The 22,767-nt window shown below is 40.3% G+C and overlaps 1 protein-coding gene across 1 annotated transcript in view; it reads left to right on the forward strand.

Annotated features, from left to right (window-relative positions):
• TET1 (tet methylcytosine dioxygenase 1) overlaps nucleotides 1–22,767 on the forward strand; it is a 132,823-nt gene that overhangs the window by 16,364 nt on the left and 93,692 nt on the right. Inside the window, exon 4 of the mRNA XM_044239650.1 lies at nucleotides 17,556–17,609. Within this exon, the coding sequence (XP_044095585.1) occupies nucleotides 17,556–17,609 (54 nt within the window). The remainder of the gene's footprint in view (nucleotides 1–17,555; nucleotides 17,610–22,767) is intronic.

Consider the following 22,767-nt stretch of genomic DNA (forward strand, 5'->3'; position numbering starts at 1 on the left):
TTTCCTTTTTTCACATTTTCCCTAGATTTGAAAACATAGATTTGAAAACTATGTGCAAAATACTCTCTTAGGTAAATGAATACAGCCCTATTAAATTAATTTTCATTCCTGGATGCTTCAGTTTCTTACAGTTTTTTGTATGATAGTGAACTTCTTTCAGGATAAATCTTTGTTTACATTTCAGATTATTTTCTTAACACTGGAATCATTAGTCCCTTATTTCCAGCTAAAAGTATTAGCATAACCAAAATATTTAGTGTTTTTCTAATGAGTTATTGTCTAATGGTTTCTAAATCTTTACCACTTTTAGAAACCCAAGGTTTGTATTTATAGTACAAGTATCTTTTGGAAAGCCAAGTTTATTTCTTTCTCCGAAAATGAGAAACTGAAATTTCTATTACATTTTTTTTGGTTAACCCATCTTAGTTTCCTTCTCAAAGGTGGTGATTGAGGTAGCTCTATATTCTAATTAATGACTGGATACTAACCAGATCAGATTAGCTACTTGGTGAGTTTTTAGCTACCATGGAAAAACCAGAATTTTAAAATTACTGTTATTGTATTAGATAACACGCTTTTTTGGTTGCTAGACAAGAATCCCCAAGATGAATTTGATCCTGGTTTGAATGATCTCAACACTCATACAACATTTCAGTAATCATAATAATAGAACTTAGACATTAGAGTTTTTTTAAAGATTTACTTATTTTCGAGCGGCACCTGGGTGGCTCAGTGGGTTAAGCCGCTGCCTTCGGCTCAGGTCATGATCTCAGGGTCCTGGGATCGAGTCCTGCATCGGGCTCTCTGCTCAGCAGGGAGCCTGCTTCCTCCTCTCTCTCTCTCTCTGCCTGCCTCTCTGCCTACTTGTGATCTCTCTCTGTCAAATAAAATAAAATCTTAAAAAAAAAAATTAAAAAATTAAAAAAAAATTTAAAGATTTACTTATTTTCGAGAGAGAGTGTGGGTTAGGGGCAGAGGGAGAGACTCGAGTAGACTCTGACTGAGTGGGGAGCCCCATGGGGGGCTCTAGCTCACAACCTTGAGATCATGATTTGAGCCAAAATCAAGAACCAGCCACTCAACTGAATGAGCCACCCAGGCACCCCTACACTGGAGGTTTTTTTTATGTGGATGGCCTTTAGTATTCTGTGATCCCATTCCCTCAAAATTTTATTTTATATATATATATATATAATTAAATATATATTATATATATATTTATTTCCAGTATGGTTAACAAACTGTTACATTAGTTTGCAACATATTATTTTTATATGCATTTTCTGGAGAGATGGTCCATAGTTTTTATTAGATTTTATAGAAATGTAAGTCATGTCTCCCACTCCCCAAAAGAAAAACAAGTATGAGAATCACACCACTCCTTTAAGCCATTGAAGGAATGAAATTGACAAGTGTTCTTATGGTTAAGGAAAAAACGGTTGTACCGAGTTTTGATATTCCCCTGTGTGGTCATCCGTGTGAGAATGGATCTATTTGTAACATTGTGACAGACCTGGGAAGGAGGGATGCTGTAAGGAGCAGAAGTGATGTCTTTAAAAGCCCTGGCAGTGTACCTGCTACATACCAGGTACTCACTAGGTTAGTAGTTGTTATATCCTTGGAGAGATTTGTATATTCATTTCACTACTCTCAGCCATTTCCCTCTTGCCACTTGATTCATGTTATTTAGAGAAAAGTAATTGAAGTCCTCAGAAGTAGCCAGTACACACCATTTTGCAACATCTGCAAAAGCATTTTTCCTGCTGGAGGATTAAGATGCCTTATGAATGAATTGGTTTCACTGTTCCCTTGCGATATAGAATTATAGTTGAGGTTTCCACTGAGACGACGATGGTACAGTTATTTTCTTGCCTTTGTATAATGAGAGGGTTTGGTGTTTCTGCTGTATTCTAGACATTTATACTACACAGCTTGTTTTCATATCAGATTTCGTATGCAACACCAGTCTGTGGTGAGTTTTCTGTTAAAGAGCAAAAGTAGGATCAAGGCAAAGGAAGTGGGAAGACAAGGCAGTGGAAGTCCACACTTTATGTGAGGCTTAAGTTTAAGTTTTGGATGGAGTCAATACAGTTTAGATTAGAAGAAAAGTGTATACAGGGGTGTGTGGGGGGGTGTGCCTGGGTGGCTCAGTAGGTTGGCATCTGCCTTTAGCTCAGGTCTTAGTCTCTGGGTCTTGGGATCGAGCCCTGCATCTGGCTCCCTGCTCAGTGGGGAGTCTGCTTCTCCCTCTCTCTCTGCCCCTCTGCCCTCCCTGAGCACCCTCTCACTCTCTTCCTCTCTCTCACTGTATCTCAAAGAAATAAATAAAAAATCTAAAAAAACGAAAAAAAGTGTGTGTGTGTGTGTGTGTGTGTTCTATACCTGAAGGAGTAAGTAACTTGTTTAGGAATTAATTCAAAATTGTAGGGAAATTGGTGTACTAGACAACATAGAAATTAAAATGCCTACTTTATTCACCTAATTCCATTTCCTAGTGTATTATGAGATGTTCAAACAAACAAAAATCAATAAAACAAGGAAAACAAAATAATAATGTTTTTCAAAGAACTAATAACTTAGGGAACTCTGTCTTCATTGCTCATTATATACATAAGATTTTGAAAAAAATTAAACTTCTTTGACTTGAAATAGGAAACTGGCAAAGGGAAGAAAGAAGAAAGAAATGAACATTTATTGAGGGTCTACTATGAGCCACACACTGTGCTCAATAGGTAATTGTCTTAATATTACCATATTTGATCCTGACAGTGGTTGAGGTAGAAGTATTAGCACTCTCATTTTGCAGAGTGGGAAATAGAAACACACTTTAAAAATTGTGTTTAATTCCCATGGATAGCAAGTAGTAGAGATACTGCGTTAAAGGAGAATTAAGCAATCTCTATTAAAAAATTGAAATAGGGACGCTTGGGTGGCTCAGTTGGTTGAGCAGCTGCCTTCGGCTCAGGTCATGATCCCAGGGTCCTGGGATCGAGTCCCACATCAGGCTCCTTGCTCGGCAGGAGCAATCTTAAAAATTAAATCTTTAAAAAATCTTAAAAAAAAATAAAATAAAATAAAAAAATTAAAAATTGAAATAGAGTTCACATAATAAAATTCACTCTTTTAATAGTGCACAAGTCAGTGATCTTTAATATATTTACAAGGTTGTGCAACCATCACCACAATCAAATCCTGTGCCATTCTACAGTCACTCCATTCTCCCCTACCCAAGCTCCTGGCAACTATTAATCTGCTTTTTTGTCTCTGTGGATTTGCCTGTTCTGGACATTTCATGTAAATGGAATCATACAGTATTTGGTCTTTTTTTTTTTTTTTAAAGATTTTATTTATTTATTTGTCAGAGACAGAGGGAGAGAGAGCGAGCGAGCACAGGCAGACAGAGAGGCAGGCAGAGGCAGAGGGAGAAGCAGGCTCCCTGCCGAGCAAGGAGCCCGATGTGGAACTTGATCCCAGAACCCTGGGATCATGACCTGAGCTGAAGGCAGCTGCTCAACCCACTGAGCCACTCAGGCGTCCTTTTTTTTAAAAAGATTTTTATTTATTTATTTGATAGACAGAGAGAGATCACAAGTAGTCAGAGAGGCAGGCAGAGAGAGAGGGGGAAGCAGGCTCCCCGCTGAGCAGAGAGCCCGATGTGGGGCTCGATCCCAGGACCCTGAGATCATGACCTGAGCTGAAGGCAGAGGCTTAAACCACTGAGCCACCCAGGCGCCCCAGTATTTGGTCTTTTGTGTCTGGTTTCTTTCACTTAGTATAATGCTTTCAAGGTCCATCCATGTTGTACCATATATCAGTATTTTGTTCTCTTTTGTGGCTGAATAATATTTCCTTTGTATGAATAAACCATAGTTTGTATAAACATTCATCAGTTCATGGACTTTTAGGTTGTTTCCAGTTTTTGCCCATTATGAGAAATGCTGTTAGGAACATCTGTATGCAGGTTTTTGTGTAGACATGTGTTTTCTGGTACCTTGTATATATTCCTACAAGTGGAATTGCTGGGTCAAATGGTAGCATTAAATTTAAGGAATTACCAAACTGCTTTCTAAAGTTGCTGTACCATTTTGGATTCCAACTAGCAATATATGAGGGTCTAATTTTTCCACATTCTCACCAACACTTGTTATTATCTGACTTTTTGATTATTCCCATCCTAGTGAGTATGAGGTGGTATCTCGTGGTGGTTTTGATTTATATTTTTCTAATGATTAAGGAGGTCAAGCATCTTTCCATGTCTTTCTGGACTACTTGTATATCTTCTAGGAATACTTTGCAATTCTGTTTTAGTCTTTTTGGGCTGCTGTAGTAAAATGCTACAGACAGGTATCTTGTGAATAACAGGAAAATATTGCTCAAAGTTCTGGAGGCTGGGAAGTCCAAGATCAAGGTGCCAGCTTGGTCAAATTCTGGTGAAGGCCCTCTTCATAGTTCACAGTTGGTGCCTTATCGCTATTTCCTTACTTAGTGAAATAAGTGAAGGATCTCTCTGGAGCTTCTGTTGTAAGACACTAACCCCATTCATGAGGGTTCCACTCATGACTTAAACATTTCCCAAAGAACCCATCTTCTAATACCACATTGGGCATTGATATTTCAACATAGATGTTGAGGGGACAGAAACATTCAGACCATAGCGAAGTCCTTTGTCCATCCTTATTTATTTATTTATTTAAAAATTTTTTTGTTTATTTATTGACAGAGAGAGAGATCACAAGTAAGCAGAGAAGCAGGAAGAGAGAAAGGGGGAAACACTCTCCCCACTGAGCAGAGAGCCCAATGTGGGGCTCAATCCCAGGACCCTGAGCTCATGACCTGAGCCAAAGGCAGAGACTTAAGCCACTGAGCCTCCGAAGTGCCCCATCCTTATTTATTTATTTTTTAAATATTTTATTTATTTATTTGACAGAGATCACAAGTAGGCAGAGAAGCAGGCAGTGAGAGAGGAAGGGAAGCAGGCTCCCTGCTGAGCAGATTCTCCACTCAGGGCTCCATCCCGGGACCCCGGGACCATGACCTGAGCCGAAGGCAGAGGCTTTAACCCTCTGAGCCACCCAGGCCCTCCCTCTTATTTATTTATTTATGTATTTATTTATTATTTTTTAAAATATTTTATAGTTTTTTTAAAAAGATTTAATTAATTTATTTATTTGACTGATAGAGATCACAAGCAGGCAGAGAGACAGGCAGAGAGGGAGGAAGGGAAGCAGGCTTCCTGCTAAGCAGAGAGCCTGCTGCAGGGCTCCATCCCAGGACCCTGGGATCATGACCCGAGCCGAAGGCAGAGGCTTTAACCCACTGAGCTACCCAGGCGCCACCCCCTTATTTATTTTTTAATTGATTTTTTGGTCCATCTTTATTTATTTATTTATTTTTAAAAAGATTTTATTTATTTATTTGAGAGAGAGAGTGCATGAGAGGGGGTGGGATCAGAGGGAGAAACAGACTCCCCACTGAGCAGGGAGCCTGATGTGGGACTCAATCCCAGGACCCCAGGATCATGACCTGAATCAAAGGCAGTGGCTTAACCAACTGAGCCACCCAGGCACCCCTTTGTCCATCTTTAATTTGGCTTAATTGTTTTCTGTTGAATTGCAGGTGTTCTTTATATGTTCTGTATACTAGACCCCAATCAGATGGTCATTCACAAATATTCTTCTGAAAGTTGTCTTTTCACTCTTGTCTTAGGTCTTTTGAAAAACAGAAAGTTTGAATTTTGATGAACTCTATTTTATTTTTTTCCTTTGGTTGCTGTGCTTAATCTCTCCCTCTTTTTTTTTTTTTAAGATTTTATTTATTAATTTGACAGAGAGAGACCACAAGTAGGCAGAGAGGCAGGCAGAGAGGGAGGGAAGCAGGCTCCCTGCTGAGCAGAGAGCCCGATGCGGGGCTTGATCCCAGATCCCTGAGATCATGACCTGAGCCGAAGGCAGAGGCCTAACCCACTGAGCCACCCAGGCGCCCCTGTGCTTAATCTCTTACTTTGTTTTTCAGTTCCAAGTGAACTTCACTTTTTGCTTTGTAGAAATGTCACGGACTTGACTGAAGAGGATTTTTTTTTTCTTGCCCTTCATTTCCCCTCCCTATGCAGTGCCTGGCATTTAGTTGCCACCAAACAGATGTTGGTCGAATTGAAAGATACTCATCATAGATGTGGCAGTTGTATGCAATCAACTTGATATCTGAAGGGGTTAATAACAACTATCACGTTTTGAGTACTTACAATGTGCTCGATACTGTTTTAAGCACTGACATACTCATTGTCTCATTTAATCCTTTCAGCAATCTTACTGAAATCTGTATTCTCCTCCAAGGTATAAAGTCAGCCACTGAAGCTTAGGCCAAGTAACTTGTCTAAGACCAAACAGTTGATCTAGGATTAGAGCCCATGGCTTGGATGGTATGTGCTCATTTTCATCACCATATTCTTGAGCTAGGGCAACAATCAGAATGTGAAGAACCCAGAGGATGATGCTTTCCAAAGCAGTGGGACCAAGAGCCAGATTTGTGAATAGTCACATTAAGGGTATTCATGCTATCTTTCAGACTTGTGAAACTTTGAAAGAGAGGTTATGTAAGAGTCTTAGGGGTTCATTTTGCAAAAGTGTCAGTCTTTTTTGACCTGAATCAAATCTTGAAACTCTCTGAGTTTGCCAGTTCCACTGTTTGTATATTATACTTTCAAGGTTGCGTTTCTTTTTAACCATCTTTTTAGTTATTTCCCTCCATTTTATATTTTTGCTTTAAAATATTTTGACCCTGCCTAGACCTCATTCCCTTCTGAATCTTGGTATGATAATTCTACACTATCATGGTAATTTTTCACTCTAAGGAGATGTTTTTATATTTTGTGTAGCTTTTCTAATTGTCTTTAGCAGGGTAGTTGATCCAAATCACCAATTCTGTTATCAATGGAAGTGAAAGTTTCATATTCTTTTAAACTAATACATGTAAGATTGTGTTATAATGAAATGGTGGAGTTAGAATGCCCAACTCTAGCAGAAATCTTGTTAATACTAGATTTATCTGGGAGAGGTTCTAATGTCCCCAAATAGTGTGTCCTTTGAATATCTTCAGTTTTTATAGTAAATGAGTTTTAATTTCTCAGTACATTTTTTTCATTACATTTTTAAAAATTCCAGTATAGTTAACATACAGTGCTAAATTAGTTTCAGATGTATAATATTGTGATTCACAATTCTGTATATCACTCAGTGCTTATCATGATAAGTGTACTCTTAATCCCCTTCACCTATTTCACCCATCCCCCACTCACCTTCCCCCTGGTAACCATCAGTTTCTTCTCTGTAGTTAAGAGTCTCTCTTTTGGTTTGTCTCTCCCCACCCACCTTGTTTCTAAAATTCCACATATGAGTGAAATCATATAGTGTTTGTCTTTCTCTGACTTCTAATTTCACTTAGAATTATACTCTGTAGATCTATCCATGTTGTTTCAAATGGCGAGATTTCATTCTTTATTATGGCTGACTAATGTCTATCCATTCATCTATTAATGGGCACTTGGGCTGCTACCATAATTCGGCTATTATAAATAATGCTGCAATAAACATTGGGGTGCGTATATCCTTTCAAATTAGTGTTTTCATATTCTTTGGGTAAACACACAGTAGTGGAATTACTGGATTATAGGGTGGCTCTAGTTTAAATTTTTTGAGGAACCTCTATACTGTGTCTATGGTGACTGTACTGATTTACATTCCCACCAGTGGTCCATGGGTCATGGTTCGTCTTTCTATGCATCTTTGATAGAGAGAGAGAGCGAGCACAAGCGGGGTGAGGGGGGAAGTGTCAGGGAACAGGTCAGAGGGAGAGGGAAAAGAGAAGCAGATTCCCTGCTGAGCAGGGAGCCCAACATGGGGCTTGATCCCAGGACCTGAGTTCATGATACAAGCTGAATGCAGATCTTCAACTGACTAAGCCACCTAGGCCCCCCCACGTTTTTTTCTTTATTACAGTGTTTCTTGTATACAGTTTTCCTAACTGGTGACAGTTGTGGTTCTCTGTTGCTGTAGTGGAACCACCTGTAAGCCAGTTGCCATTATCACATACTCTTCATAGTCATTTAACCCTAAGTCAGCATTTTCCTTCACTGAGTCTTGGGGAGGTTGACTTGCTCAAGGTCCCATATTTAATAGCATCACTGGGATTTGGACTCACCAGGGACATATGGATCTTGTTTAAAATAATATTTTTGAGGAGTGTCAGGGTTCAGTTTATGAACAGTAGTAAAACATTCAGAATCAGGGGTACCTGGGTTGCTCAGTCTTTTAAGCATCAGCTGTTGATTTCAGGTCAGGTCATGAGCTCAGAGACCTGAGATCAAGCTTCACATCAGGCTCCGGGTCAGTGTCTGCTCGAGATTCTCTCCCCCTTCCTCTTCCCCTCCCTACCTCTTGCTCTCATGCCAGCTCTCTCAAATGAATAAATAAATCTTTTAGAAAAACCATCAAAAAAGCATTAAAAACCATAAAAACCATTTATTTATTTTATTTTTTATTTTTTAAAATTCTATTTATTTATTTGACATAGAGAGACACAGCAAGAGAGGGAATACAAGCAGAGGGAGTGGGAGAGGGAGAAGCAGGCTCCCTGCTGAGCAGGCAGCCCCATATGGGGCTCCATCCCAGGACCCCGGGATCATGACCTGAGCCAAAGGTAGCCGTCCAATGACTGAGCCACCCAGGTGCCCCCATTTATTTATTTTAAACAACAAGAGTTAATGTGTCTATTGTATAAATATTTGGAAGTCAGGGAAATAAAACACTGTTTTGGGAAAACTGCATTTTCTTAACTAGTATTAAGGATAAATATCTATGGGGGCACCTTGCTGGCTCAGTTGTTAGAGCATTCCACTCTTGATCTTGGGGTTGTGAGTTGGAGCCTTATGTTGACTGTAGAAATTACTTAAAAATAAAATATTTAGGGGCACCTGGGTAGCTCAGTTTGTTAAGGTCAGCTTTAGGCTTTGGTCATGATCCCTGGGTCCTGGGTTCAAGCCCTGTGTTAAGTTTCCTGTGCAGTGGGGAGCCTGCTTCTCCCTCTTCCTCTGCCCCTCCCCCCACCTCATCTTCTCTCTCTTTCTCTCAAACAAATAAATAAAATCTTAAAAAAAAAAAAATCTATAGAAACTTCCTTAGAATAATTTATGCTAAAACATTCCTAATAAAGATAGGCAACTTTTTCATTTGAATCTGTAGTTAGCACAGTTACAACCCTGAACTCTATACCTGCTTATTTTTTTCAAAAAGACTTTATTTATTTATTTGAGAGAGAGCAAGAGAGAGAGAGAGAGAGAGAGAGAGAGAGGGGGGGGGGAGGTAGGGGGTGGGGAAAGGCAGAGGGAGAGGAAGAGAGAATCTCAAGCAGACTCCATGCTGAGCACAGAGTCAGACTTGGGGCTGTATCTCAGCACCCCAGTATCATGACCTGAGCGAAATCAAGAGTCCGTTTCTCAAACAACTGAGCCACCCAGTCACTCCTACAGTTGCTGATTTCTAAGGTGATGTGTGATGAAAATAACATTTTTGGTCTTTTGTTATGGCACGTATATTTCTTGATTTCACAAGGTATTTCTAAAGGGCTTTACATTACAAAAGTTTAAAAAGATCCCCTTCGGGCGCCTGGGTGGCTCAGTTGGTTAAGCAACTGCCTTCGGCTCAGGTCATGATCCCAGAGTCCCAGGATCGAGTCCCACATCGGGCTCCCAGCTCCATGGGGAGTCTGCTTCTGACCTTCTCCCTCTGACCTTCTCCCCTCTCATGCTCTCTCTCTCTCACTCTCTCTCTCAAATAAATAAATAATAAAAAAAATTAAAAAAAAAAAAAAAGATCCCCTTCAAACACAGAAATGGTAGCATGTTAGAACTGTCTCTAGTAAGAACTTTGAGAACCATTTCTTTATTTTACCTTAAATAAGAGATAATGTGCGCATTGAATAAATGTTCGGCTGTCAGAAAAAATCAAACAGACTTCAGAAAAAATTTTGATTTTTTTTAAGCATTCTATTATTATAAATATTATAGACTCAATGGCAGGTTTTTTGGGTTTTGTCTTTCTGGTTCTTCCTGGAAAAAAAAAAAAAAAAAAAGGTAGTTCCTGTCTTCTCTCTAGCTGAGTTAAGCTCCATGGAAAAGAATTACTCATTATTATATCAAAGATCCTAAAGGTATTAAAAAGTACCTCCAATATAGGGGGTAATCTCTTTTCTATTCCTGGCATGAGCAAAGAGTACCCCTTACTCCAAACATCAAAAGCATCTGTCCAATACAGTTACTCAGGTGAAAGAATAACTTACTTCCTGGCAGAGAAGTTTGCTTCTCTATAGATTGTGTGAAATTCTGACATATAGCCTCAAAAACTAAAGGCATTAACCCTTCCTGGGGCGCCTGGCTAGCTCAGTGGGTTGCCTCGGGCCCAGATCATGATCTCAGGGTCCTATGAATCCCTGCTCAGTGGGGAGCCTGCTTCTGCCTCTGCCCTTCTCCCTGCTCATAACATGCTCTCTCCCTCGCTCTCCCTCATTCTTTCAAATAGATAAATAAAAAATCTTTTTTTTTTTCCTTAAGGAGTTGACCTTCTCAAATAACTAATCCTAACAGAAATTTTACGTACATTCATTTCCAAAACATGCTTTTCTCTGATTAGGAGACTTACTTATACAGGGGTGCTTCTTACCTTAAAAACCCAGGGTTTTCAAGATCGAAACCAAACCAGTCACCTGTCCTTAGTTCTTCCCTTGAAAAAGTAGCTGGTATTTGTGATGATTTAACAGGAGCATCCTTGTTGGCTTTTGAAAGGACTAATTATTGAAAATTGAAGGATGGAACAAAAAAAAAAAGCCACATTTCGCATTGCAGTGATGGAGAATTGAAAGCTAATTATATCTCTTCTTGTGCAAGCACAGTGACCAGCCTTTTTATATGCCTTGTCCCCTTTGCCTCTTCACAGCCATCCTCTAGTGTGACTTTTCTATAGCCATAGTGCTACCAGTGTCCTTGCACATGCCATTACCTTCATCAGGGGCACCTCTCTTTCTTCACTCCCCTAAATTTCACCAACTCCTGCTTACCTCTTTAGGTTTTGGTAGAAAAGTCACTTGCGGGGGGAAGTCTTCTCTGCCTTTCATAGCTTTCTGGGCATATCCCAGATGCTGTACTGTATCATGACTGTCAGTTTGTGTCTCTTCTGAGTTGATGTAGGCTCAGCACCATTTTTTTTTTCTTTAAAGATTTATTTATTCATTTGAGAGAGAGCTGGAGAGAGCAGCAGAGAGGGGAGGGGAAGCAGACTCTCTGCTGAGCAGAGAGCCCGATGTGGGGCTCTATTCCAGGACCCTGACCTGAGATCATGACCTGAGCCGAAGGCAGACACATACGGACTGAGCCCCCCCAGGCGCCTCATGGCCCAGCACCATTCTGCATATTGGAAGTTCACCAACATTTATTAAGTCCGTTGTATGGGTTTTTAATTACTATTTTTTATTATTAAGTTATTAAAGGTTTAAATGGGGGAAGTTCATTGTAAAAAAATGAACTAACAAGTTTTGAAGACCATGTTTTTGGGTGTGGGGTCTTTTAAGGTTCAACAATTTTGATTTCAAGTTTGGGGATAACTAGATCTAACTTTCTCAAAAGGAAGTTGTGTGGGTGTAAAATGATTTGAGCTTCTCAGTGAAACAATAAATTTTTATGATTTTGCCGTTAGACTTGATGAGACAATGGGATTATCTAAAAACGGAGCATACAGTGCTATCTAGTGTCAGCTCTCTAGCAGGGATGACAGGGGGAAGGAGCCCAAAGATACAGAACTTCCTTTAAAAAAAAAAAAAAGGATATTACCGATTCCAAAATACACAGGACAGACTAGCAAATAATAAGAAGCAAACTTCAATATATCACTCATAAAGGGGATCATTTTTCTAAATCGTATCATCCTTTGTGATTTCTTTGTTTTTGACAAAAACCCATAGATACTCTTATTAGATTTATCTGTCCACATTATGGATCTAGACTGTAATGGAGTAGGCTTGTCCATTTCAAGGTAGTACTGAGAATGGCTGAGAAATGGAGGAGAGGTGGTTATTTCAGCTCCATTAGTCTCTGGCATTATCTCTGGTTCACCTCATTGTCAACAGTTTTCATTTGGCAACTACTGAAGACCATCGCTCACTTGTTCCTTAATTCTTGTTATTGAAAAGCAGTTATTTTTACCAGCAATAAGCATGATTGCTGGAGGGTATGGGGTAGTCACTAGGTAGACCTGGCCCCTTGGAAGGAAAAAGGGCTATTGCAGATAAGCCTCAGGGAAGGAAGTGGGGGAGGGAAGCCAAGGAAAGGCTGTTGTGAGGAGATCAGCCCCTTATACCCATACTATTATTGTTTGCCCAGTCACCCAGGAAGATCTCCTGTTAATCTGAAGTTTCCATGTCTCCCAGGAAATAAAACCAAGCTAAGTTGGAGATCTCCATTAGAATTGTGAATAGAATGAGCCGTCCTTTTGTTACTCTTAATGATTGGAAATTTATAAAATATGGTTCTTGAAATATCTTTACCCAGGTGTCATAGCAAAAGCTATGACCAATCCCCTCCCCCGCCCCCCAATACGGGAGAAGAGAAATAGAGAAGGATTTCATGGAAGAGGAGAGTGTGGCTAATACTAGAAGGATTTTTTGCTGGAGAGGTGTCAAGTTTGAGGAACCGGGATCACTTGAGAGTACCTTAGGAGAAAACTCCTCCTGGGCAGTGTTTGTATGTGTAGTTTCTTATGGATGCAGAATGGTTTATGCTTAGAAAGAGAAGTAGACTTTTGAATTACTCGTAACTTATCTCTGAGGGCACAAAATTAATTTTTTAAAAGCATACCTAATGTAAGGTTCATTTAAATACCAGTCTTCTAGAAATCTGAGCTGCTACTCCTGTATCCTAAGTATTTGGGACCGCCTGGGTGGCTCAATAGGTTAAGCATCTGCCATCAGCTCAGGTACTGATCAGGGTCTTGGGATGGAGCCCAGCTTCAGATCCCTGCTCAGCAGGGAGTCTGCTTCTTCCTCTACCTCCCCCCATCCTGCCGTCTCCCCTGCTTAAGTGCACAGGCACTCTTTGTCTCTCTCTCTTCACAAAGAAAAGAAAAAAAAGAAAAAAAGAAACAGCAACAACAACAAAAAACTTTAGCATGTGGTTTTGAAGATGTTTCAGTCTTAAAGGTTATTAGGAGTTAGAGAAAGCAGTGTAGACGGTTGGTTATACCTCAGCTCAAGTTAAGTTCTTACTTGCTGTGTAATGTGAATTAAGGGATTTTATCTTGTTAAGCCTTAGTTTTTTCAATGAAATAATGTAGTTAGACTCAGTTTTCTCTGATGTTCTTTTTTAGTTCTATAATTGTGATTTTTAAGAGAAAAGAGATCTTGTTTTGTAATATTCGAAAGAACCTAATACTTGAGTTATCACAAAATTAAATACATCTCATGCAACTTAATAATCATGATTCTTTGTGAGAAAAACAAATAGATTTAAGAGACAAAACCAAGTTCTGAAGAAGTAGGACTATAACACAGGGTTTCTTAGTTTCTGACCTGCCATTCTTTCAATAGAATCTAGTTGTATGTACTTTGCCCTAAATAATAAGAGAATGGGAATGCCTCTCCTGCCTCCCAGTTTCTCTGCTAATAATGTCTGATTATTTTCTCCATCAAAGCTCACCATCACCTAAGCCCTAAGCTGAGAGACCATCAAATCACTAAGTATAGGATTTAGAGCAGATGGTCACAACCAATATAGGTTAGCAATGTATTCTGTGTTTAAACAAGTACAGACCTTCATAGTGTAGTATCAGTTGGATATTTTGAGTTAATCTTAGCTCTGGTCACTTTAATTAACCCTCATATTTAGCTGAGATGAGCTGTGGCTTTATTTATGAATTCATTTTACAGAACACTGCACACAGACCTCCAGTGTTTGCTTAGTTTGCCAAGGGCAGTGCTGTATGGCTTCACGAGTGTCCCATGCAGTAAAAATGCTTGTCAGTGGGGCTTTAAAAAGTGGACTTCTCACTGATGTGGATATTCAGTACACCTAACACTCGGAGCCTGATTTTATTTTATTTTATTGAGGCACACATGGATCTCACTGGTAATAGATTGTTTTTAATTTTAGAATTATATGCATTATATATCATGGACCACTGTACTAACTATTGAGCAGTCGAGCTCAATGGAAAACGTTGATGCTTTTTGAAAGTTATATTCAGGGTATTCAAGGGGGAGAGGTGTAATTTGTAATTGACATGCAAGGAACTTTAAGAAATGTAGACTACCCTTGTGTGTGCTGCTGACAGGAATGTAGAATGGTATGGCCACTCCAGAAAGTTTGGTGGTTAGCACCAAGACTGTGTAACAAGCATCCCTGAACCAGTGGCTCCAGGAAGCCCTGACCACCGATGCTGGCCCGTTCAGAGCAGCTCCTGGCCCAGGATCCAGCAGCAAGGCCCCCTCCCTGGTGGGTGACTGCTTTTCTGTCTTCCTTAAATATTTAAACAGAATTATCATATGATCCAGCAATTTTTCTCCTAAGTATATATTCAAAAGAATTGAAAGCAGGGACTCCAATAGATACTTCTACCCATGTTCACAGCAGTATTGCTCACAATAGACAGAAGGTGGAAACAACCCAAATGTACATCAACAGAAGAAGAGATAAACAGGTTTGGTGTATATACACATAGTGAAATACTACTGAGCCTTCAATAGGATGAAATTCTAATACATCCTACAACAGGGATGAAGCTTGAAAACATTATGCAAAGTGAAATAAGCCAGACACGGAAGGACAGATATCATGTGATACCACTTAGATGCTAGATTAGGTGAATTTATAGTGACAAAAAGCAAAATAAAAAGTAGCAGGGACTAAGAGAAGGCAGATGAGTTACGGTTGAATGGTTAGAGTGTCTGTTTGGGATAATGAAAAGATGCTGGAATTGGTGAGTGGGAATAGTTTCACATATTGTGAATGGGGGCACCTGGGTGGCTCAGTCGCTAAGTGCCTTCAGCTCAGGTCATGATCCTGGGGTCCCAGGATCGAACCCTCCTTCGGGCTCCCTGCTCAGTGGAAAGCCTGCTTCTCCCTCTCCGTCTCCCCTAGCTTGTATTCCCTCTCTCATTGTGTCTCTCTCTGTCAAGTAAATAAATAAAAATCTGGAAAAAAGAAAAACATTGTGAATGTACTTAATGCTATTAAACTGTACACTTAAAAATGGTTAAAGTGGCAGATTTTATGTTACATACATTTTATCACATGTGAACCCATGGACACACACATGTGCACACATATGCGCACACACGGACCTCAAAGAAAAAGAAGCGTAGGGCCATTTCTAAGTCTTGCTGTATTAAGTCCTGTTTTTCTACCTTTTTCATGGCTTTGCTTCATTCGCCACATAGAGTTTCTTAGTGTGGGCTCAGTATCCTCGATGTTGGCCTGATGGATGTGTTTAGGTCAGAATCCACTGGTTTTGCTATAAGGAAGCTTGCTTTTTATATTTGTTGAAAATTTTGAGGGTGGGTAGGTGAGGGAGACGTAGTTTAATGTGGGAAAACAGTGCATGTTGGACTTAACCATGCTAACAAGGAAAGCGTGCCTTTGTGGCAAACCGAAAGGCTAGGAATCCCAAGTGATGAAACACAGGCCTTCCGGCCCTCACTCTGTTCCTGATTTCTGGTTGTGGGAATCTGTTCTGAATCCAACTGCAAGTGGAAAACCCATCTTTGGCTGGGCAGCCAGGGCAGCCCTCCTGCCAATCCCCTAAATGTGTTGTTGAAACTTTGGCCCTGTGAGGATGGAGCTGAGGCTGTCTTCCCAAGATCTGTGCAGCTGTCAAGGTGGCCGTGATGGGACTGTGACCGGCCTCTACACTACATTTTGGCAGTGACCTTGAGACCTGCCAGCTCACAGCAGCTGTCCTGGTTCTTTCTCTCCTGCCACGGTTGCCTGGCCAGGGGGACTGAGGGGAGGGAGCTAAACTCTGCTGGCTCTGGCATTCTCTGGGGACCGGCAAGTTCCAACTTCAGTGCCCAGCTCTCTCAGTGCCTACCACCCACTGGGCGTGGTAGCAGTCCAGGTGCCACCTCTGGCTCAGCTCCCAGTCTCCGGGAAGTGGGTGGCCCCAGTGGCCCCGGTGGTCCTGTCTGACCATCAGTCGGGTGAGCAGACAGGCTCTGGGGGGTGTGGAGGAGAAGCAGGGACCTGCTTGGCAGCTCCAGGGAGAGATGCTCAGTGACAGTTGATGATCTCCGGAGACTGAGGAGCCATAGGTGCCCCTTTTGTCCCAAAGGTATGAGCCCATCTTCTGGACCGGAGGGGTATCTTTAGGAAATGAAGGTCACCAGAGATGTCTAGAGCAAGAGAGAAATCTTTTCTCTCCGGCCACTGAGAGTGGCAAGTGTATTTTGAAAACTCCTCCCTCTCTCCTTGTCCTCATCCTGTCCTTTTCCTTTCAAGTGGCTTCATTAGTATTTTTTAATCCGCCTTTGTCATTGGACATTTATTGACAGAAATCAAATTGCTGTGTTTCTGGGCAAAGCGCCTGCTGCAAAGAGGTGTGGTTCCCGGGGAATGAGACACGCAGCCCAACAGCTGAGCCTACACTGTCCTCACATAACCTCCCTGCCTTAAATATCGCCAATATTTAGCCTTGCCTTATAAAGTAAAAATGCACAATACCTTCCAGAGTTTCAGCAAGCCCAAATGCCCCCCTCAGCTCAGTTATATCTCCTGTACGTTGGAGGCAGAGCCGCGCACCCCTCCCCCCGCGCAGACCTGCCCTCGGAGCCGCCAAGAGGTTACTAATCAGGGAGCCTCCGCCATCGATCCGATGGTGGAGACCTGGGGGATTTGTGTGCATTGTTTTTGCTGAAACCTCCTGTGATTTCGGCGCGACCAGATCCTCTGCAGCGCACTCCATGTCGCAGCTTGTGGCTGCCTGTGTCCTGTGGTGAGAGCGGAGCCGCACAGGAGATCCTTTGTCTAGGAAGGCTAGCAGAGAAGATCACTTTGGAGTTGCTAAGCTCTGCATTGCCATTGGCTGCACTCTTTGTGGGGCTGTTTTTGCAAAAGGCATGCCCAGCACGTCTACAGTGCTGGCAGGCCAGGGCTGCCTTTAAACACCATGATAATAATACCAAAAAGCAGTTTGCAGAACTGTTCCACTGTAGAGGCTTCCTCTGCAGAAGCAAGCAAGATGGCTACCTCGTGGGCTTCGCTGTGAAGAATGCAGAGGCTAATTAAGACAGACTTTAAGGGGAAAAAAGGGTATTTCCCTACTTCATCTTTATGCAAGGCTTTTTTTCAGTGACTTTTAAAGTATACATTTTACATAAGCTCTTCAGGTTCTGTCTAGCAAACATGTTGATGATTTTAAATGGTCTAAGTAGTTTTATAGAGAAATAGCCAAAAATTTTGGGGGGGTGGGAGCTAATTTTTTTTTCTTAAACAGAGGCTCATTTTGCAATTTGATTTTTTTTAGGTTATAAAAGAAAACAAGAGGCCCCAGAGGGAAAAGAAGCCCAAAGTTTTAAAGGTAATCAGTTATTGATTAAATCATATTTAATTTTTTGCCATTTCATATAGTATTTTTCTGTCACTTAGGAGTAAATTTGGAGTACAGTGGATGTGAATTCTCCCGGATTTTCAGTAGATAAATGAATTTTCACTCAACTGAAGTGTTTCTGTCTCTCTCCCTCTCTCTCTTTTTTTGATGTGCTGTATGGTGTACATATTAGCATCCTTTATTTTCAACTCCACACAAGTCTGCAAAAGGAAAGTTTATATGCAAAGTGTTGTGAATAAAATTTGTTTTTCTTTGTAGATCCTTTTGTAGCATCTGCCTTTGTGGTGTTGCACCAGTGTGTAAACTTAAGCTCTTAAGGAGACACTATTTGAAGTTGACAGCTATGATCCATTGTGATTTTAATAGACCTTCCATTAGATACTATTTTAAAATGTGTGGTTTTGCTTTCCAAAGAGAAAGGTCCTTAGAGGTTTTAGTTCAACTTAAAATATGTAAGCCATCGAGATCAGCCAAATTATCATTGCCTGATCCCAGATTCTCATTGTATCATTTTTAATTTTGGCATTCATAGAGCTGTAGAAATATGCACGTTTTCTTTATTTTCAGTAGTTTGCCTAATGAGTATTTAGCAGTAACCTAATTTGGTTGTAAGCTAACAGTCTGTGATATGAGCTTTGTACAGTATTTAGAAGGGTTAATTTAAAAGCATATGGCACTACTCAAAGTTCAAGGCTAGCTTTAGTTTAGCAAATGGGTGCTTATGTGTTAAAGGTTTCAAGTGGCATATTGCTGTTATAAATGTAAGCAACCTGAGCAAGTAACCTTTTTAATTAAAAAAACAAAACAAAACCAAAAAACCTTAAGCAATAAAACTGATCTTTAAAATTATATCGTGTATATATAATTAACAACATTTTCACCTAATCTTAGCTTTTCTTTTGCAAATAAAGTTTTAGCACTCAAAGAGGAACAACATGTTGAACTATGGATGTGGCAAATTTTTATGTCATTTGCTTCCCCTGTTGTGTACCTTGAAAATGTTATTGACATGGAGAACCAAACCTTGCATTGCTTTCAAATTTGTCTGACCACCGTGAGTTTCTGTTTCCTGTGTGTACGCGGCCGTTGCCATGTACATTTTCATCAACCAACAAGTATTTGTTTAATATTTACCACACAGCCATCAGTGTTCTAGGCACTGTGAAATGAATGAAATTGCTTGGCACAAATTCTCATTGGGCCTGGACAAATAGAATACTGGTTATTTTCAAGGTAAATTAACCCCTCCTGTTTCTCTTCTGGATATTGATCCACTCGCCCCCTTTTACTTCCTTCCCCTCCTCCAGCTGTCAAACTGTATCATTAAAAGCCCTGCTTGTATTTCTTAATCTCTTCTTATACTTTCTGTGTTGGGTGTATCCATCTCAGGTGTTTTGTCTTCAGATTTTCAAGTGAGAAATCATTTTAGTGCTGCTGTTAAAATGGCTCTCAAATTTGCAGGGGTTAGGGTGGGGGCATAGAGAAAGAGTTCAGTTGCATGGACAGACTGATCTAGAAGAAGCTTGGTAGCTAAATCATCATCTGCCTTTGCTAGGAAGTGAAATTGGGTTTTGGGGAATACTACTTAATTCTATGTTTATTTTGTTAGTCTGTGGGTGTCCTGTCACCTGAAATAAATTTCAGAAGTAAATATACCGTGTGTTGCTTTTTTGAATTTTGGCAGTGGACTCTGACTTATTTTAAAATAAAGTGCCTGTGAGTGGCTGAATTTCATGTGCCACAGCAATGGAACTGAACTGTTGCTCACTTTCCTCTATAGTTGTCAATTGTTATACAGGAGTAGGGAAATGCCCTAAAAGGAAAAAAATAATAACTTTTTCCCTCTGGTGATGGCATTTTAAAGTGTTTTCTTTAATTTTCTATTGGCTATAATATATTTCATTCACCAGAGAAAGCTTTGTCTCTTTGTTCCACAGTAGAAATGCTAAAATACTTTCAGATTTTAGTTTGATATGTGTAAAATAGGTAGAATATTGTACAACCCTGAAGGAGATGTTATGAAAACTAAATTCATATTTTGGGAGGGAGGGCAGGGGAAGAGTACAACTTTCAGCTTAAGGTTTCATGGGTGAGGACTTAGCATTCTGCTGGGTGCTACCTGGGGGAGTAGCAATGGGAGGCTACAGGTTACAACTTGGTCTCCTTTCATAATTCTCTCTTTGCCTTAGGCTTGGTGCCAGAGATCTAGTCCACTTCCTTTGACTCTGGCCTCTTAGATCTTCAGATCTGGGTCCCTTGCTCTTTGTCAGGGTGGATGCTGCAGGTATCCTAAGCAAAGATTTTATCTGCATTTTCTGTGAAGAAGTAGTTGGACAGGTGAAGAGTCTGATCAAGGAAATTGGGTGCAGAAGCCAATACTATGAACCTGCTAACTAAATATTGAATCCAGTTGCGGGGCTAAAATTGCCTGGTATGTCTCATACCTCTCACTTTTAAGCACTCTATTATTTATATCAATAACCTGTATTCATTTTATTATAGTTCAAAATGTAAAAGTGTGGATAGTGACTTCAAATCCCTGACTAGAGAGAGAATTCTCCTCTAGCTGAAATGACAGTTTCTGTTCAAAGTGCCCAAACTGCCAGGATGGGTATCAAATGATGGGGGTAGGAGGTAAGAGAAACACAAATTCCTGTCCCCACTGGTCTGGAGGACCATGTTCCTGCTCAAGCCCTATTTATTATCAACTAGAGTTATTTTATATATATGTGGCAGCTTATTGGCCAGGCTGTAATTGTTTCTTTGACCCTTGAGTAAGGTAAAAGTGGAAATAATTTCAGGTTTTGATTCATAAAATCGGACTTGTGAGTGGCATGATTTTGGAACTCCACTTGGCAGAAATATTTATGTAAATATAATCTCTACTTGGTGTGTCAGGGTAAGAGGATATATTCCCTTAAGAGAATGTCGATTTTAAGGTAATACACTTTCGTTAGATCATCGGTCATTGTCCCTGGAAAAAAAATCAGATTGTGTGGTCATTTGGGGGTATCGAGGGGAATTTAATAAAGGAATTGTTTAAAAGACATGGGCAGGGATAAGGGCGAAGTGAGGGATGGCAAAGCATCCCAAGACTAGTGACTGCAGAGCTTTCTCACCGTTCTTAGACCTGAAGGGGCCAAGGAGTGGGAGCAGAAACCCAGATAGAAACAGTAGTTGGAACTGAAGAGATGGAGGAGGGGTTTTTATTGCAGCCTTTCATACTAGGATGTTTCTGCAGAGAGAAAGTTTTGGGGGTTGAGGGATGCAAATAAATACCCTGCCCTCCAGTTTTCTGCTGCTTTCATTCGTGGATCTGATCAGAAGCCAAAACGGACCAGTCGGCCAGTCAGTTGAGTGTGGACCAAGAGGGGCAGACAGAACATATTCAGCGTCACTAGCAACTGCAGGAACAGGTTAGGATGATGGGTTCAAAAATGGTACCAGAACCATTATTACAATAGGGTAACATTACACAAGCCTGGGTGAAGTGTATGTAAGAAACCCTATACTGTGTTTGCAACTTATCTGTAAATCTAAAATCATTTTTTAAAAAGTATTTTATTTATTGGGGCACCTGGGTGGCTCAGTCATTAGGCATCTTCCTTCGGCTCAGGTCATGATCCCAGGGTCCTGGGATTGAGCCCCGAATCGGGCACCTGGCTAAGCGGAAAGCCTGCTTCTCCCTCTCCCACTCCCTCTGCTTGTGTTCCCTGTCTTGTTGTGTCTCTCTCTGTCAAATGAATAAAATAAAAGAATTTTTTAAAAAAGATTATATTATTTTATTTAACAGAGAGAGCAAGAGAGCATAAGCAGGGGAATTAGTAGAGGAAAAGGGAGAAGCACGCTCCCCGCCCAGTAGGGAGCCCAATGAGGGAGTCGATCCCAGGACCCTGGGATCAACACCATGCCGAAAGCAGACGCTTAACCATCTGAGCCATCCAGGCGTCCCTAAAATCATTTCAAAATAAAAAGTGTGGGCATCTGTGAGCGGGAACCATATTTATACATTCTATAATTAGAGACACTCTTTCGAGGGCAGTAAGGGAATATTTTCTAGCTATTAGGTTATAAAATATAATCAGAGTCGCAATTGGAAGGACTGAGTGAACAAATATAAAGAAATGGCAGTAGATATTAAACTAGGAAACAGTCTACAGATGATTTAGAAAAGAAAAAATGAAAGCTAAGTGATCTTCCTGCTAGCTTCTACACTGGCAGCCCAGCTCTTCACTGTTTCCTTCCTTCCTTGATGATGCTGATAAAGGAGAGAACAAGTACTGCTGGGAGCTGATGGAGGACATTGACATACCTAAATAGATTTTTAAAATATTTTATTTATTTATTTTTCAGAGGAAGAAAGATAGCACAAGCAGGGGGAGTGGCAGGCAGAGGGAGAAGCAGGCTCCTGCTGAGGAGTTTGATCCTAGAACCCTGAGATTATGAAAAGCCGAGGGCAGTTGCTTCAGCAACTGAGCCATCCCTACTTAAATATTTTTTGAAAACTATTTTAAAAAGAGAATCAAATCATAAATAAATCATATTCATATATGGTCTTGATTTGCATGACATAGTGACATTCAAAATATTTAGTACCATCATTGCCTGGCATATAGTAAATGCTCAGTAAGCTCAGTTTCCTGAACAGCATTGAATAATTTCTCCTTTTTTTTAGCCATATACTAAATGCTGTGGCTACAATGGTGTGTAAGACCAAAATGATTTCTGCCCTCATGGAGATTAGCTTTGCTTAGGAAAAGCAGGCAAAAATTAAAGACAAATGAATAAATTACAAATTGTGGCATATGCTTTGAAGGAAACAAAAAAATTGCCAAGCTGGGGAAGTTTACCTCATATATTTGTGAGCTCTTCCCTTCATTTTTAAATTCTTATGCATTCTGGCGCTGATTTAAAAGTACCAAATTAGATACAATTGAGTTATCTTGTTTATTTTTAAAACCCATTAAGCTAGGAGAAGTGGAAGTTTGAACAGTTACTAAACATTTTTCTCTACACACTTATCTACAACATTGTTTCAGTTAGTAAAAAATCATTGGTAAATGATAAACTTTTCTTAACTATAGTTATAATGTAACATTCTATGACATAGTAACATGTTGCAAATTTA

Source organism: Neovison vison, chromosome 2 (assembly GCF_020171115.1).
Source record: "Neovison vison isolate M4711 chromosome 2, ASM_NN_V1, whole genome shotgun sequence".
Lineage (NCBI taxonomy): Eukaryota > Metazoa > Chordata > Mammalia > Carnivora > Mustelidae > Neogale > Neogale vison.